This window comes from Neofelis nebulosa, chromosome 11 (genome assembly GCF_028018385.1).
Source record: "Neofelis nebulosa isolate mNeoNeb1 chromosome 11, mNeoNeb1.pri, whole genome shotgun sequence".
Classification (NCBI taxonomy): domain Eukaryota; kingdom Metazoa; phylum Chordata; class Mammalia; order Carnivora; family Felidae; genus Neofelis; species Neofelis nebulosa.
Window position 1 is genome coordinate 64,331,522 of NC_080792.1, and position 16,159 is coordinate 64,347,680.

The window sequence follows — 16,159 nt, forward strand, 5'->3', positions numbered from 1 at the left end:
ATTCAGAATCAATACTTTTATAGTTATGAGTACTGGCATTATCTGCATATAATGGCTTCTGGAAAAAAGTCTTGTACTGGTTAGTTTTCTCGTAAGTGTTTGTGACAGCAGAAATATCATCCCTTTTTGTTTGAACCGTGTGTTTCATCACATCGCAGCAGGCAAGCCACAAATCAAAAAGGCTCTCTGAATCACTAGACTGAGGTGTAATTTACAATCGGTGGTATTTTGGTCCATATTTTTTGCCATTTGCATGTCAAACTCTTGGCCTTCTTTTACTTTAAATGTAACTAGTGGGTTCCTTGCTTTTTTTATTTTCTATATAATTTTAAAAATCCTCATTGTTGTTAAAAAGATGCTCAATGTCTGGTTTGTTCTCATTTTCATAGTCTGTTTTACTTTCTTTTTTTTAATATGAAATTTATTGTCAAATTGGTTTCCATACAACACCCAGTGTTCATCCCAACAGGTGCCCTCCTCAGTGCCCATCACCCACCCTTCCCTCCCTCCCATCCCCCATCAATCCTCAGTTTATTCTCAGTTTGTAAGAGTCTCTTATGGTTTGGCTCTCTCCCTCTCTAAGGTTGTTTTTGTTGTTGTTTTTTTCACTTCCCCTCCCCCATGGTCTTCTGTTAAGTTTCTCAGGAACCACAAAAGAGTGAAAACGTATGGTATCTGTCTTTCTCTGTATGACTTATTTCACTTAGCATCACACTCTCCAGTTCCATCCACGTTGCTACAAAAGACCATATTTCATTCTTTCTCATGGCCAAGTAGTATTCCATTGTGTATATAAACCACAATTTCTTTATCCATTCGTCGGGTGATGGACATTTAGACTCTTTCCATAATTTGGCGATTGCTGAAAGTGCTGCTATAGGGGCACCTGGGTGGCTCAGTCGGTTAAACGTCCTACTTCAGCTCAGGTCATGATCTCACAGTCTGTGGGTTCGAGCCTCACGTCAGGCTCTGTGCTGACAGCTCAAAGCCTGGAGCCTGCTTCGGATTCTGTGTCTCCCTCTCTCTTTGCCCCTCCCCTGCTCATGCTCTGTCTCTCTCTGTCTCAAAAATAAATAAAAACGTTAAAAAAAAAGAAAAAAAAAAGAAAGTGCTGCTATAAACATAGGGTTACAAGTGCCCCTATGCATCAGCACTCCTGTATCCCTTGGGCAAATTCCTAGCAGTGCTATTGCTGGGTCATAGGGTAGATCTATTTCTCATTTTTTGAGGAACCTCCACACTGTTTTCCAGAGTGGCTGCACCAGTTTGCATTCCCACCAACAGTGCAAGAGGGTTCTTGTTTCTCCACATCCTTGCCAGCATCCATAGTCTCCCGATTTGTTCATTTAGCCACTCTGGACCGGTGTGAGGTGATATCTCAGTGTGTTTTTGATTTATATGTCCCTGATGATTTGCTTTCATTTAAAGAATGCTTAGAAGATGACTGACAAGCATATTCTGGGGACCCAGAGTATGAATGAGAGAGAATGACATTTTCAAGACTAGGCTCTTTTTGTTCAGGAAATGCCTGAAATACTACCGAGACACACACTCCAAATGCATCTTCTTCCGTATTTGTCCAATTCGAAGGTATTTCCTTTCAGTTGGTTCCTTGTTAGAGTGACCCTGTGGTGGTTCTTCTTCAAGATGAGTAGGAATGCTGTATTGTTAACAAATTTCACCAAACTTCTGCTTTCACTCACTGCTGATGAGTTTTAAGCTCTTTTTCCAGTCTAATTTGCCTTATTTGATCCACATTTCCTCAAAGTTTTGCATAGAAGCATGTCTTAAATATACAGATATATCATGCTCCCTAACACATTCCTTATCCATTGCTGGTTCTTGAGTCACTTTTTGCAGTTGCAAAAACGGATGGTTAATTTCCTTGTTTTGATTTTCACATGAATTTTCTGCCAGGATACATGTTTGTAAAAACACCTTATCCTTAAGTAATCAAGTACGGACAAAGAAAAATGAGAAAATAATTACAATTTTACTGGTAAATTTCTTAATCTATGTTTAGTCGTTCCCAAGTCACTGGATTGTAACTTCCTGTAAGAAGTGAAAACTAACTTGCCTTAGCCTAAGACAGAAGAAAAATATGAACTCATGAACTTAAGCTTGTCAGTTTTTGGAACTAAACAATTCATTACATGTTAAATTGACCAAAAAATTAAGTTAGATGGTTTTTAATGTTACAAACCTTAAAAACTATTTAGCTTACCATCCCTTATAACGAGCACTAAAGTGCATTTGAGCACTTTTTAAAGGTTAATAACTAGAGAATTGGAAAACTTCAAATTATTAGCAGCCAAATCAATTAATATCAAAGAGAAAGAAATGCACTGGCAGTGTGAATCGGCTTAAGATTCTCTCTCTCACCCTGCCCTCACCTACCCACGTGCTCTGTCCTCACTCTCTCTCTCAAAAGAAATAATGAAAAGAAAAAGAAATCATAAGGAACAGAAAATACATTTACAGGATGGTACTCTATTTACTGAAAAATATCTGTGTGTAAGTGGACTCCCACAGTCCAAACCCATCTGGTTCAAGGGTCAACTGTATACCTATATGCTGTCTCCACTAAGAGCTTACAGGAACTTCACATAGCCCCAGATTAGAAAATCAAACACCCATTCCTACTTTCCCATTCTTTTCTGGACACTACTGCCATTTTATTGGCCTTCAGACATCTTCACATTTAAAACAAGTATTCTTGGGGGGCCTGGGTGACTTAGTCAATCAGGTGCCCAACTTTGGCTCAGCTCATGTTCTCACAGTTCATGAGTTCAAGTCCTGCATTGGGCTCCTTGCTCTCAGTGCAGAGCCTGCTTCGGATCTTCTGTCCCCCCACCCCCCTCTCAACACTAAACAAACATTCACCAAAAAAAGTATCCTCAATATTTACTAAGTCAATACATGCCACTGTGATCATTTTGTCTTCTATTTCTATAGCACCCTTTACAGGTTACAAAACGTTGCCACATTTGTTCATTACACATAACCAAGAGGTGGGTATTAGTGCCATTTTTAGGAACGAGGTCATTGGCATTCAAGCAAGTTTTTCCAAGATCCCACAGCTAGGAAGTGACGGAACCAAGATGCTAGCATGTCTTTTGATTTCAAATACAGTGCTTGCAGCATTATGCAGCAGCTGCCTGGGCCTAAGACATCAGGACCTTTTTACCTCCTTTCCTAGTTGTCACCTTAGAATAGGTCATCATTACTTTACTTATATTACTACAAGTATGACTGCGATATTATTTTAATTATCCAAAAGTCAAAGTCAAAGCACCTCGTGGACGTTTTACCATCACTCCTCCATGCTTATACTTAAAAATAAGAAGAAGACAGTACCTCAGGAAGAGAAGGTGATTCTACATCTTCCTCTTCTCCCAATTCTAATGCTGACATCATATCTATAGGATATGGTCACAGATAAATTAATGTGTTACAGATAAAACATGTGTTACTATGAATTTTAAACACATACACAAGTCTATCTCCGTTCATGACTATTTCAATAAAATAAAAGCAATAGCAGAAAAGATGTTCAGGGGGTTCAAGATTTTCCAGAAGCACAAGGGGGCAGTACTTGGGATACTTATAAAGAAAGATACCTACAGAAAAATATCTTCATGAAAAAAGGATAATATATTTGGATCTATATACTTCCAGATTTTTCTCATACTAGCATTTAATCATAGGAAAACAACTCACAGAGATTCACTAGCTTACCACTTCTGTAATTTTTATGCACTCCAGCAGCAGAAGTCAAACTGTCATTAACTGTTTGCTCTGGCGGCACATTTTCAATAATACCAACACCATCTTCCTTTGCTTCCATTGCTGACTTTGCTGTTCCTTCCTAGAAAAACAGCACAAAACAAAAACCCAACTTCATAAAAACATCACATTAATTCCTTTGGTCACGCACTCACCCACTCAGAAAGACAAGCACATACTGTATCTGTCAAGTCATAGCCACGATCCAGGGACGAGCTGGAAATATAAATAAAAGACAGAGTCTGTTCTATACGCTAGTAGCGGTAGAGATGCATGAAAACAGGTAAGGACAGAACAATACCATCCACTAGTTCTGCAAGGGAAGTGAATCACGTACAGTGAACGCACAAAGGAGAAAACACTTACATTTGGGAAGCTCAGCAAACTTCCCAGCTCAGCTGGAAAGATAGGGCTGTATCTTAAAAGACAGACAAAGTGCACGGGGAGGGTGTGAAGGGCATTCTAGAATGAGCAAAAGGATCAACTATGAAATAATATAGTAAGTGACAACACCTATGCAAAACTGGAACAGAGTTATTGGGAATGGGTAGATAGAGAGATATTACTGGAACATCAGGACGAAACCAAAAAAATAAATAAATAAAGAGCAGTCTTATGCTAGAACATGAATTTTCTCCTTCAGGTAATGGGGATCCATTGAATAAGCAGAGGAGTGACATCGTCACAAGTATATTTTAGAAAGGTCACTCTGGCAGCAATGTAGGATGAACGTAAAGGAAGCAAAACCAGAAGAGTACTGCAAAATTATAGGTGAGCGAGTGAATTACAGGAATAACATATGAAAAATGGTAAGCAGGTACAAAATATCGAATGTGGTGAGTGACTGGATGTGGTCATTTCAGGGACGTTCGGAGTCCAGGACTTTTCCTGTTTCAGGGCTGCTATTTTTTAGGCTAGGGAACACAAAGGACAGAGCACATTACAGTCAGGAAAGAGGAAAGGGAAAGGGTCAGAAACAATGTCTTGAAACTAGGGCATATTACATTTAAAGTGCCCAGGGGACTTCCAAAGAAAATGTTAGGGCCGCCTGAATGCCTCATTCAGTTAGCACCTGACTGTCGATTTTGGCTCCAGTCATGATCTCACAGTTCAAGGGTTCAAGCCCCCCGTCTGGTTCTGCGTTGACAGTGCAGGGTCTGCTTGGGATTTTCTCTCTCACCCTCTGTCTCTCTATCCCTCCCCACGTGTGCTCTCTCTGTCTCTCTCTCCAATTAATAAATGAATAAACTTTAAAAAAACAAAAAGAAAATTCAGATCAATGAAGTTCAAGTAAGAAAAGGCCATCATAAATATCTATAAAACATATTAAACTGATAGAATAATGCAATCCTACACAGAACTGTGAAATTGTGAAAAGGAAAGTAAAAGGAGGCGGGAGGAGTTAAGATGGCAGAGGAGGGGGATCAGAATTTCCCTTGTCCCTCAAACACAGCAGTATTGAGGTCACAACACTTGGAATACCAGCAACACAGGCTGCAGAGGGACAGGAAAATCTCCACAGGTGCAAAGAGACAACTTGGCGGGACAGAAGGGTGTGTATGTGAATTGGGAGAAAGAAAATGGGCAGCGCAGGCATGGAGTGGGGGAAGCCCTTTGGTGGAGAAACGAAAGGAAGAGAGAGAGAGGCTGTGGGAAGTGTATTTGGATATGAGAAAACCTGTCCGGACCACAGACCAAGGAGATGTCCAGAGAGCCAGTTTCTCCTTTGCAAAACAGCCTTAGAAGCTAAAAAACAGAATTTTCAAGGTTGCCAGGCTTTCTCTAGACCAGAGCTGCCACCTCCCATCCCTGGTGGGGAGGGAGCCGCCCCTAGGCTCTCAGGGCAACACTGGGAGAGAACATCTTGAGTATGGTGGAAAGAGGAGGTATTGCCCTCCCCAAGGGAGAAAGAACCTGCAGGCACGAGCCAGAGGCCCTTTGTCCACTGCGCAGAGTGGCGCTACTCCAGAACCAGGTCTGAGCAAAGCGGGATCCTACAGGGTTTTGAATCCCAGCTCAGCGCTCAGGGAGCACAGGAGACTGTGCAGCAAGGCAAGCTGGCCTCCCAGGCTATTCTGCGAGGATGGCCTAAACAGTGAGTTTTGAGACACCTCGTGTGGGCAGGAGAGATTGGGGTGTTGCCGTTTCTCTCCCCATGACCAACATCGTGGGGCTTCAGGGAACGGACAGTGAGCCTCAGTGGAGCCAGGCCCATTACACCAAACCCTGCCTCTCTGTGCCTGGTAACTGCTTCTCTATGGGAGTGAGACTGACACTGATGGGACCAGACAGCCCCTCCCCTAGACCAGCACAGCCACCAGTCCCAGGCACCAATAGACAACGCTCCTCTGGTTTTCTATCTTAGTTCGTTTGTTTGTTTTCATTTGAATTATTATTCTTTTTTCTTTTCGTTTTCAATGTTTATTTCTTTATTTTGAGAGAGAGAGAAAAAGTGATCAAGCAGGAGAGGTGCCAACAGAGGGAGAGAGAGAGAATCCGAGCAGGATCCATGCTCTCACTGCAGAGCCCGATGGGGGTTTCTAACCCACCTACAGCGACAACATGACCTGAGCCAAATTCAAGAGTCAGACGCTTCACCAACTGAGCCACCCAGGTGCCCATCTTTTCTTTCCTTTTCTTTCCCTTTCTTCTCTTTTCCCTTTTTTCTCTTTCTACTCTCCTCTTTCCTCTTCTCCCTTGGGAATCAGCCTAGTAGTCTCGGGTTGACTTTGGGTCAAAGCTATTTATATGTATTTATATTTCCCCTCTGTTCTTCTGTTCTGGTTCTTTGTCTGTTGGTTTCATCGGGCACGTTCTCTATACTTTTCCAGATCTCCTTCTTCATTTTCCTCCCTCTCTTTCTGGATTAAGCCCTATAGCTCCTTTGAGTCACTGCCTGGTCTTTTCTTCCACTCCTGTCATTTCTCTCTTGTTTGGGCTAAGGATTCTTCACCACCCTCTTCTCCTTTTTTCCAAGATTACTTCAACAAACAAATCAAAGCACACCTGGTGGAAGGCCCAAACCACCACTCCAAGTAGCGAGAAAAGCAGCCAAAGACGCACCAACAGAGTGCACACAACACACTCCAAAAACACGTGTTCAACTGTCAGGCCCTGGAGAGTGTAGGACCCCTTTGTAATATAGTAGTACTCGCAGGTGTGGGACACAGAACAAGCTAGTAAAACACATAAAGGACAGGAAACTAGCCAAAACGACAAATCAGAAGAATTCTCCTCAAAAAAAAAAAAAATTCCAGGAAGAAAGATAGCCAGAGAAGTGCTCGAAAGAGACAGAAACAATATATCTCATCAAGGTTTTGGAATAACACTCAGAAGACTCATAGCTGGGCTTGAAACCAAGCTGCTTCAGAGATCAAGGACCTAACGAATCATCACGATGAATGCTGAAAATGAAATGTTGTAAAGGAGATACAAAATAAGCTAGATGCAGTGACAGCAAGGATGGGAGAAGCAGCAGACAGAATAGGTGAAACAGAAGATACAATTATGGACAAAGATGAAGCAGAGAAAGGAAAGAAAGGAAATTACTAGACTACGAGGCAGGTACCAGAGACCTAAGTGATTCGGTGAGATGAAATAATAGCCACATCACAGGAGTCCCAGAAGAAGAAGAGTGAGAGAAAGGGGCAGAAGGTTTATTTGAACAACTTATAGCTGAGAACGTCCCTCATCTGGGGAAGGAAACAGGCATCCAAGTCCTGGCGGCACAGAGAATTCCCTTCCAAATCAACAAAACCAGGTCAACACCATGGCATGTCATAGCGAAACCGGAAAACTACAAAGATAAAGAGAGAATTCTGAAAGCAGCTAGGGACAAACGGGTCTTACTTAATCTACAAGGGAAGACACATAAGGGTAGCAGCAGACCTGTCCCATGAAACTTGGCAGGGCAGAAGGGAGGGGTAGGAAACGGTCAATGTGCTGAATGGGAACATATGCAGCGAAGACTCCTTTCCCCAGCAAGGCTGTCATTTAGAATCGAAAGAGAGAGAAAGTCTTTCCCAGACAGACAAAACCTAATGGAGTTCATGACCACTAAACCAGCCCTGCAGGAGATCCTAAGGGGCGGCTCTGTGAGTGGAAAGCAGCAGAGACTAAGAAGGACCAGAGGCCTCACCTAAAGCATGAAACCTTCAGATAACATAATGACGCTAAATCCGTATCTTTAACTAATCACTCTGAATGTGAATGCACTCAATGCCCCAATCAAAAGACACAGGGAATCAGAATGGATAAAACACAAAACAAAACCAAAGAACAAGATCCATCTATATGCTGTCAACAAGACACTGATTTTAGACCCCAGGACACCTCCAGATTCAAAGTGAAGGTAATGGGAGCCACCTACCATGCTACTAGAAGTCAAAAGAAAGCTGGAGTTGCCATACTTCCACCAGACAGACTAGATTTTAAACCAAAGACTGTAGTAACAGATTCAGAAGGGCATTTTATCATAATTAAGGGGTCTATCCATCAAGAGGAGCTAACAATTGCAAATGTTTATGTCCCCAAAGTGAAAGGCCCACATAGATGAATCCATTAATCACAAACATGAATAAATGTATACATACAAATTCCATGGTTGTAGCCGACTTTAAGACTCCACGCATGGCAATAGGCGGATCATCAAGGTAGAAAATCAGTAAGGAAACACAGATCCAATGTGTCATTGGACCAGATGTATTCAGATATACATAGATATATATTGGACTTAACATATGCATTTAGATACATGGATATCAATACAGATGCAGTGAGATCTTTTCATTTAACAGCAGTAGAATGCACATTCTTCTTAAGTGCACATAGAACATTCTCCAATATAAATGACATCCTGGGTCACAAAACAGCCCTCCACAAATATAAAAGGACTGAGATCATACCTTGCATATTTTCAGATCACAACAACGAGCACTTGCTCATTCGTTCCCTGTCTCCCTCCCTTTCCAAGAGAAATACAAACATTACAAAAACATTTAGCTCAGCTCCTTCCAAGAAAGAGAAAAAAAGAATAAGTAACCTTGTGGGGCAATGAGTCGTGGATGAAAACCACACACAGACAGTAGAATTCCATAACCAATATGTTGACAATGGAGTTGACAGAAAGTGATGTACTAAAGGAACAGACACTAAAGAAATGGTTTCTGCAAGGAAACATTAGGCTAGGGGTAAACGATTAAAAAAGAGCATGGTGGGGGGAACACGTAGGTGGCTCAGTCAGTTCAGCGTCCACCTTCAGCTCATGAGTCATGATCTCACGGATTGTGGGTTTGAGCCCCACATTGAGCTCTGTGTTGACAGCTCAGAAACTGGAGCCTGCTTTGGATTCTGTGTCTCCCTTTGTCTCTGCCCCTACCCCGCTAGCACTCTCTCTCTCTGTCTCTGTCTCTCTGTCTCTCTCTCCAAAAAAAATAAACTTAAAAAAATACCTTAAAAAGCATGGGGGGAGAAGAGGAAAAAAGGAAAAAAAAATACATGACCAATCAATCAAGCATGAGCTTAAGACAAGAAAGAAAAGGAAAAATGTGAGCAAAATAAGGTAAGTGGAAACAACATACATTTTCCAACAGGTACATAGGTAGGATTGGGAATATACTATGAACAATAGTCTCTTTTAACCCTTTTAAAGATATATGTGTGTATATATATATGTAATGTATACATAAAACAGAGTCTTTGATTCACAGTATATCCCTAATAATACTGACTTTTATCACTCTACAGTTATCTGTTTATAAATACTGTAATGAAGAATTTAATTTTTTTCACTCTAAAATAAATTGTTCAATTACTGGCTTCTATCACTTTCTAAGAGCTATAAATTATTACTGCACTAACAAAAGAACAGAACAAGAAAGGTTCCTAACACATCAACTTTCACTATGGAGAAAGAATTGGGAATGAGAATTCTAGGAAGAAATGTGAACCTTCAAAGGATGTATGTAATGGGACAAAGATGGGGTTAACAAAACAAAGGCTGAGGAGTTTTTCTCTGCAATTCTAAGCTCACAATGGGAGGGTACTAAAAATATACTGTAACCTTCTTTCTTATGTAACTCCTGATTTCCTCAATATAATTCATTTGCGTTTTTACATATAAAACACCAAAACGGAATATAAACTGAAGCCTTACTTTTTAAATTCACATATTTAATTGTGACATATCATGTCTATTTTGTTACTTTCAAATTCCATTCTATGGAATTCCATTTCCCTACATTTTTTCACATTTTACATTTATTCACATTTAAAAACTATGACATTGCTTCTTCCAAGCAAGACTTTATTCTAGGAGCTCCAGGAGTCAAACAAGTATGTTTCCTAACCTCCAGTAGCTTATAATGATTTAGGGGCTTTGGAATGAATATTTAAATAAATATCAGATGTCTGAAACTTTAAATTTTAGAATCTGACACAAGGACTAGGAGGAGATTGTTTTAAAAGCTAGAATAGGAAAGATTTCTGAAATTAGAAATTTGACAACTTGGCTATGAAGAGCCTCTGCTCATAGAGCTACTCTTTTCAGCAAAATACGTATTCTTCAGGGAGATGCACAATTGTAACTTACTCTTCGTGGAGTTATCTCAAAAATACAGGGGAACACTTTTGTAAGGTAAATGTTGAGAAATAATGTAAACATCTAAATTTCTACATTTTCTAATATTATTTTAGGCTAAATGTAGAACAAAGGATAGAGACAAAGGAAAATCCTGTATCTCACCAAAATAAAAATTGCCTGGGGCAGAGGGCAACCTACAATAGATACTTGGATCTAATAAGATTTCATTTAGGCATGAGTATTATCAGTCATGTTAGTATCACAGTAAGAATCCTTATCCTTAACCAAATGTCGTATTTCCTCCATTATGGGAAAGCTTTTCCCAATATAATTGCACGGTCATTATATATTTTCCAGCCCATTCTTTGATCAGCCTCCACCTCTAGGATTTACCAAAGGAAAACCAAACAAAACAAAACATTCAACGCGTCATGTATCTGTAAAGTGGTTTGTTCTTGCTAACTTTCCGTTACACACATAAAATGATGATACACAGGCTACTGTGTAAATTTTCAGAGTAAATAAGGGAGAAAACTAAATTCAGAGCAGGAAAGTGAGTTTCACAGGAGGGTACTTTACCTTGGTACCAAAACCAAAGTCTTGGCTAGCTGATGTAGGCCATGAATCATCAGGACCAGGTTTGTCGGAAAGCCTTTAGAGCAAAAATATACAACAAAAACATGTTCATTTATTGAAAAACAAAATTTCAAAAATTAAGGGAAAGGTCAGCTATCTGTTTCTTCAATGAAGTTTCTTGGTATAATTAAACGTTGGCCTCTGTTGTTTTCATTAAGTTTTACTTTAATTCCAGTAATAGTAACATCCAGTGTTATATTACTTTATGAATATAGTGATTCACCAACTCCATACTCACCCTGTGCTCATCATGACAAGGGTGCTCCTTCATCCCCATCACCTCTTTCACCCCTCCCACCACTCACCTCCTCTCTGGGAACCATCTGTTCTCTGCAGTTAAAAGCCTATTTCTTGGTTTGTCTCTCCCTTTTTTTTCTCCCTTTGCTCATTTGCTGTTTCTTAAGTGCTACATGAGTAAAATCATATGGTATTTTTCTTTCCCTGACTTTGCTTACCATACTACTCTCGGGCTCCAACCAGGTCATTGCAAATGACAAGATTTCATTGTTTTATGGTTGAGTAATATTCCAGTGTGTGTGTGTGTGTGTGTGTGTGTGTGTATGGATATACATATACACACACATACATACATATAGGACTTCTTCTTCGTTCACTCGTTTGTCCATGGACGCTTGCGCTGCCTATTGGAAATAATGCTGCAATAAACACAGGGGTGCATGTGTCCCATGGAATTCGAGTTTTTGTATTCTTTTGGGTAGTATCCAGTAGTGCAATTACTGGATCATAGGATAGTTCTGTTTTTAATTTCTTGAGGAACCTCCATACTGTTTTCCACAGGGGCCGCACCCATTTGCATTTCCACCCACAGTGCAAAAGGTTTCCTTTGTCTCCACATCCTCGCAAACACTTGCTTCTTGTGTCTTGGAGTTTAGCCATTCTGACAGGTGTGAACGTGGTATCTCGATGTAGATTTGGGGAGCATCTTTTCATGTGTCTGTTGACCATCTGCATGTTGTCTTTGGAAAAATGTCTGGTTATGTCTTCTGCTCATTTTTAAACTGGGCTTTTTTGGAGGGGGGATGTTGACTTGTATCAATTTTTTATACATTGTGGATACTAACCCTTTACAGGATTTGCAAAACATTTGCAAATATGTTCTCCCATCCCAGAGGTTGCCTTTTAGTTTTGACGGTTTCCTTCACTGTGCAAAAGCTTTGTAGTTTGATGTAGTCCCCATAGTTTATTCTTGCTCTATTTCCCTTGGCTCAGGTGACATAACTAGTAAAATGTTGCTACAGCCAAACGTCAGAGAAATGACGGCCTGTGCTCTCTTCAAGGATTTTTCATGGTTTCAGGTCTCACACTTAGGTCTTTAATTCATTTTGAGTTTATTTCTGTGTATGGTAAAGAAATTGGTCCAGGTTCATTCTTTGGCATGTGGCTTGTCCAGTTTTCCCAACACCGTTTGGTGAAGAGACTGCCTTTTCCCCACTGGATAGTCTTTCCTGTTTGTGGAAGATTAACTGACCATACAGTTGTGGAGTTCTTTCTGGGTTTTCGGTTCTATTCCATTGAGCTGTGTGGCTATTTTTTACACCAGTACCCACCATACTGTTTGGATTACTACAGCTTTGGAATAAAACTTGAAATCTGAGATTGCGATACCTCCAGTTTTCCTCTTTTGCAATATTGCTTTGGCCATTCAAGTTTTTTTGTGGTTCTATACAACGTTTAGGATTGTTTGTCTAGCTCTGTGGCAAATGCTGTTGGTATGTTGACCGGGATTGCATTACATCGGTAGACCGCTTTGGGTAGTGTCGACACTTTAAAAATATGTATTCTTCCCATCTGTGAGCATCGGATGTCTTTTTCTTTCTTTCAATCATCTTCAATTTCTTTCATCAGTGTTTTACGGTTTCCAGGGTACAGGTCTTTCATACTTTGGGCCCCTGCTCAGCCCTACAGGTACTTGGGAAGGGCATCACAGATTTAGAAAAAGAGGTGGAGTGAGGAGACAGCTATCCTTGGGCCATACATCTCTGTAGTTCAGAATCTCCACCCCCCACCCCCAATTCCTTGAGAGGATCTAAGCCTTCCTCCCTAAGTGGGGGTGGAAGTAGATGATATCATATTTCTCTTTGCTGTAAACAGACTCTTCCCAGCAGCTCAAATGATTTTTAATCTCTCTCATCAGAAAATCTGAGGTATGCTCGCACCTTCAATGAAACCAACACACACAAAAGCAGAAACCTGGTCAAGACCCTCTTGAACTCTCTATTTGAATATGCCTTTCTAAACAATTCCCCTGATCCTGGGTCCTTCATTCCTGTCATTCACCTTCATCTCACTTGGCATAAACCCCCATATTCTGACATCTTTTCTAAAACTCTTATTCCTATCCAATTCAGTGTTGTTCTTCTTGAAACCTGGTCTCCTCTGCTAATTCGATTCTTACCCTCCTTCATTGTATTCATTAGACCCACTCCCCAGCTTTCTCTTATTAAGACATTTGCTTGCAAGATGAAGACAAAAAAGAAAGGAAAGAAAGAAAGAAAGAAAGAAAGAAAGAAAGAAAGAAAGAAAGAAGAAAGAAAAAGAAAGAAAGAAAGGGAAAGAGAGAAAGAAAGAAAGAAAGAAGAAAGAAAAAGAAAGAAAGAAAGGGAAAGAGAGAAAGAAAGAAAGAAAGAAAGAAGAAAGAAAGAAAGAAAGAAAGAAAGAAAGAAAGAAAGAAAGAAAGAAAGAAAGAAAACCCGAATTTAAATCTCATTTCTGTCACTTATCATATCCAAATAGGTCACTTCAATCTCTTTCGAGTTTCAAATTCTCCATGTAAACAACCATTGGGCAAGGAGGTTGAACATAGGTTGAAGTACCAGAGGGTATTTTGATGAATTAATCTCTGAGGTTCCCTACATCTTGAGATTCTAAGTACTTTTGATTTGGCCTCTGGAAAAATGGAGAGTCCTTAGCTGGCAGAAGTGGAAAAGTTAATGGAAAAAAAAAAAAAGAAATACCAAGAAAACCAGAGAAGAAAGTAAAAAGGCAAAAACACAGTACAGAAAAGTCATGGGGAAAGAAATCTCGAAAAAAAGAAAAAGTTTCCTAGAACTAGTCAAGGGTACTAGCCCAAAAGGAAACCAGACTGGGAACTTAGGCAACAGAGAATCATAGAGCAATATCCTCGAAATAGAGGCTGAATTTAATTAATGTAACATGGTCTACAACTAGATATCCTTCCCTTACAGAAAACTCATTTGTCTCAAGAAGAGGGGATATCACCACATGTAAGGAGCTGCCTGACTAGATCTTGCTTATTATGTATAAAGCGTGACACCATGGCCATAGCTGACATCCACCCTAAAATCTCTGATGGTAAAAACAAGGGACTAGTTACCACTGCACTAATTACTTTTGTTAGCACTAGTGGTCAAACATATAAGGGCAAATGCTTGGACTAACCTGGTTTCTTAAGAAAACCCTAAATTAGACTTCCGACATCATTACCTTTGACATTCTGAGTTGATCTGTCCTAGGATCTGTATCTTCATCTCAGTGCTGCTGAGGAACCAGAGAATAGATATGGAAGCTACACAGGCTGATGGCCAAACCCCCTCAGCTACTCATTAACTATGGAATCATGGGGCGAGTAATCAACCTCCCTGAACCACAGTTGCCAGAGTAATTAAAAGTAGGCTACAATAACACAGCTACTTTGCAAAGCTATGCGATGACTATATAACTTAACAGATGTTATGCATATGATATAATGTCCAGTCAAGGGTAGAACAGTCAACAACTGCTTTTGTTCTCTGCGTTTCCTTAGGAAACACATAATTTTCAGTTCATTCATTTCATTTCCTTTCCTTTCATTTCATTTCATTCCTTTATACTTTGAGAGTGAGTGCACACAGAAAGAGGGAAAGATATCCCAAGGAGGCTGTCAGCGCAAAACCCCACGTGGGGCTTGAACTCACAAACCTGAGTTGAAATCAAGAGTCACACCCTTAACCGACTGAGCCACCCAGGTGCCCCAACAAATGTCATGATTACAAATCCATAAAAATCCTACCTGGTTATAGAGTCTTCCTCAGCACTCTTATCTGCTCCTAAAGAATAAAACAAAATACATGTTTAATCAACAATCGAAAAATATAGGAAATTACAAGTGTATGGCTAATGATTCGTTAAAAAGTATTCCTTTGGGACCACACCTGGAAACCACACTACAATGAATGGTAATTATACCATTGGTAGGCTTAAAGCACTAAGAAATCTTACTTTCTCCTCTATATTGACCAAAAGCAAGAATGGGTTTTATCGGACTTTGACACCTCCAGGTGAACTGATGTTTATAATGACCATCACTGACCGACTCTATGACACTGAAGGAAAATGACATCGTTAGGAGAATGATTATCCTAAGCTGACAATGTCAAACTGAAACTAGCATGATTTTTCTGGGCTTCCACTACTAGAGGAGTTAAAAGAGAGTATCTTCATTTTGCTCTAACACGGCACAACTTCCCCAGCCCTTCAGTACAGACTGTTCGGTTTTAGGATGAAACACCCCCTCACAAAGTGTGCTCTATAGCTATTGCACTTTGCAGCATGGCCAAACCATGGCAAACAGACTCTCCCTGGCCTTACTTCCAATGGCAAGGTAAGTAAGAAGGATTTGGCATTCCAGTTTGATAAAGTTCTAACCTCTTGAGACTGTCTCCTTCCATTGCTAGAGAGTCTATCTAGTCCCACCGCACATCACAGAGGAGGATGATCCCATGTGAATGCTATGTAGTGGTTCATGATGTCATTTTTCTCAACCCTCCCCATTAGGTCACACACATCTAGAAAAATCATGCTTTTTTTTTTTTCATGGAAGGCATATATTATCAGATCCTCTACTGATGAACAACAAAACAAAACCAAGGGCAAAGAATATCTTGAATGCCTACATTCAATTACTGGGGAATTTTAATTTTCTAAACATTCAAGATGTCTACTGTATGATTCTTACTATATGACACTCTGGAAAGAGCAAGACTATGGAGGTAAGGGTTGGGGTGAATGTAGGGATAAAGGGGCACAGCACAGAGGACCTTGAAGGCAGTGAAACTCTTTCACACGATACCACAAAGGTGGATTCACATCATTACACATTTGTTAAAACTCATAGAATGTATAACACCAAGGCTGAAC

General features: G+C 40.2%; 1 protein-coding gene across 1 annotated transcript in view; it reads right to left on the reverse strand.

Annotated features, from left to right (window-relative positions):
- Positions 1-16,159, reverse strand: part of ANKRD30B (ankyrin repeat domain 30B) — a 125,421-nt gene that overhangs the window by 81,804 nt on the left and 27,458 nt on the right. The window contains 4 exon segments of the mRNA XM_058691616.1: positions 3,358-3,419; positions 3,739-3,868; positions 10,946-11,018; positions 15,033-15,069. Of these exon segments, the coding sequence (XP_058547599.1) occupies positions 3,358-3,419; positions 3,739-3,868; positions 10,946-11,018; positions 15,033-15,069 (302 nt within the window).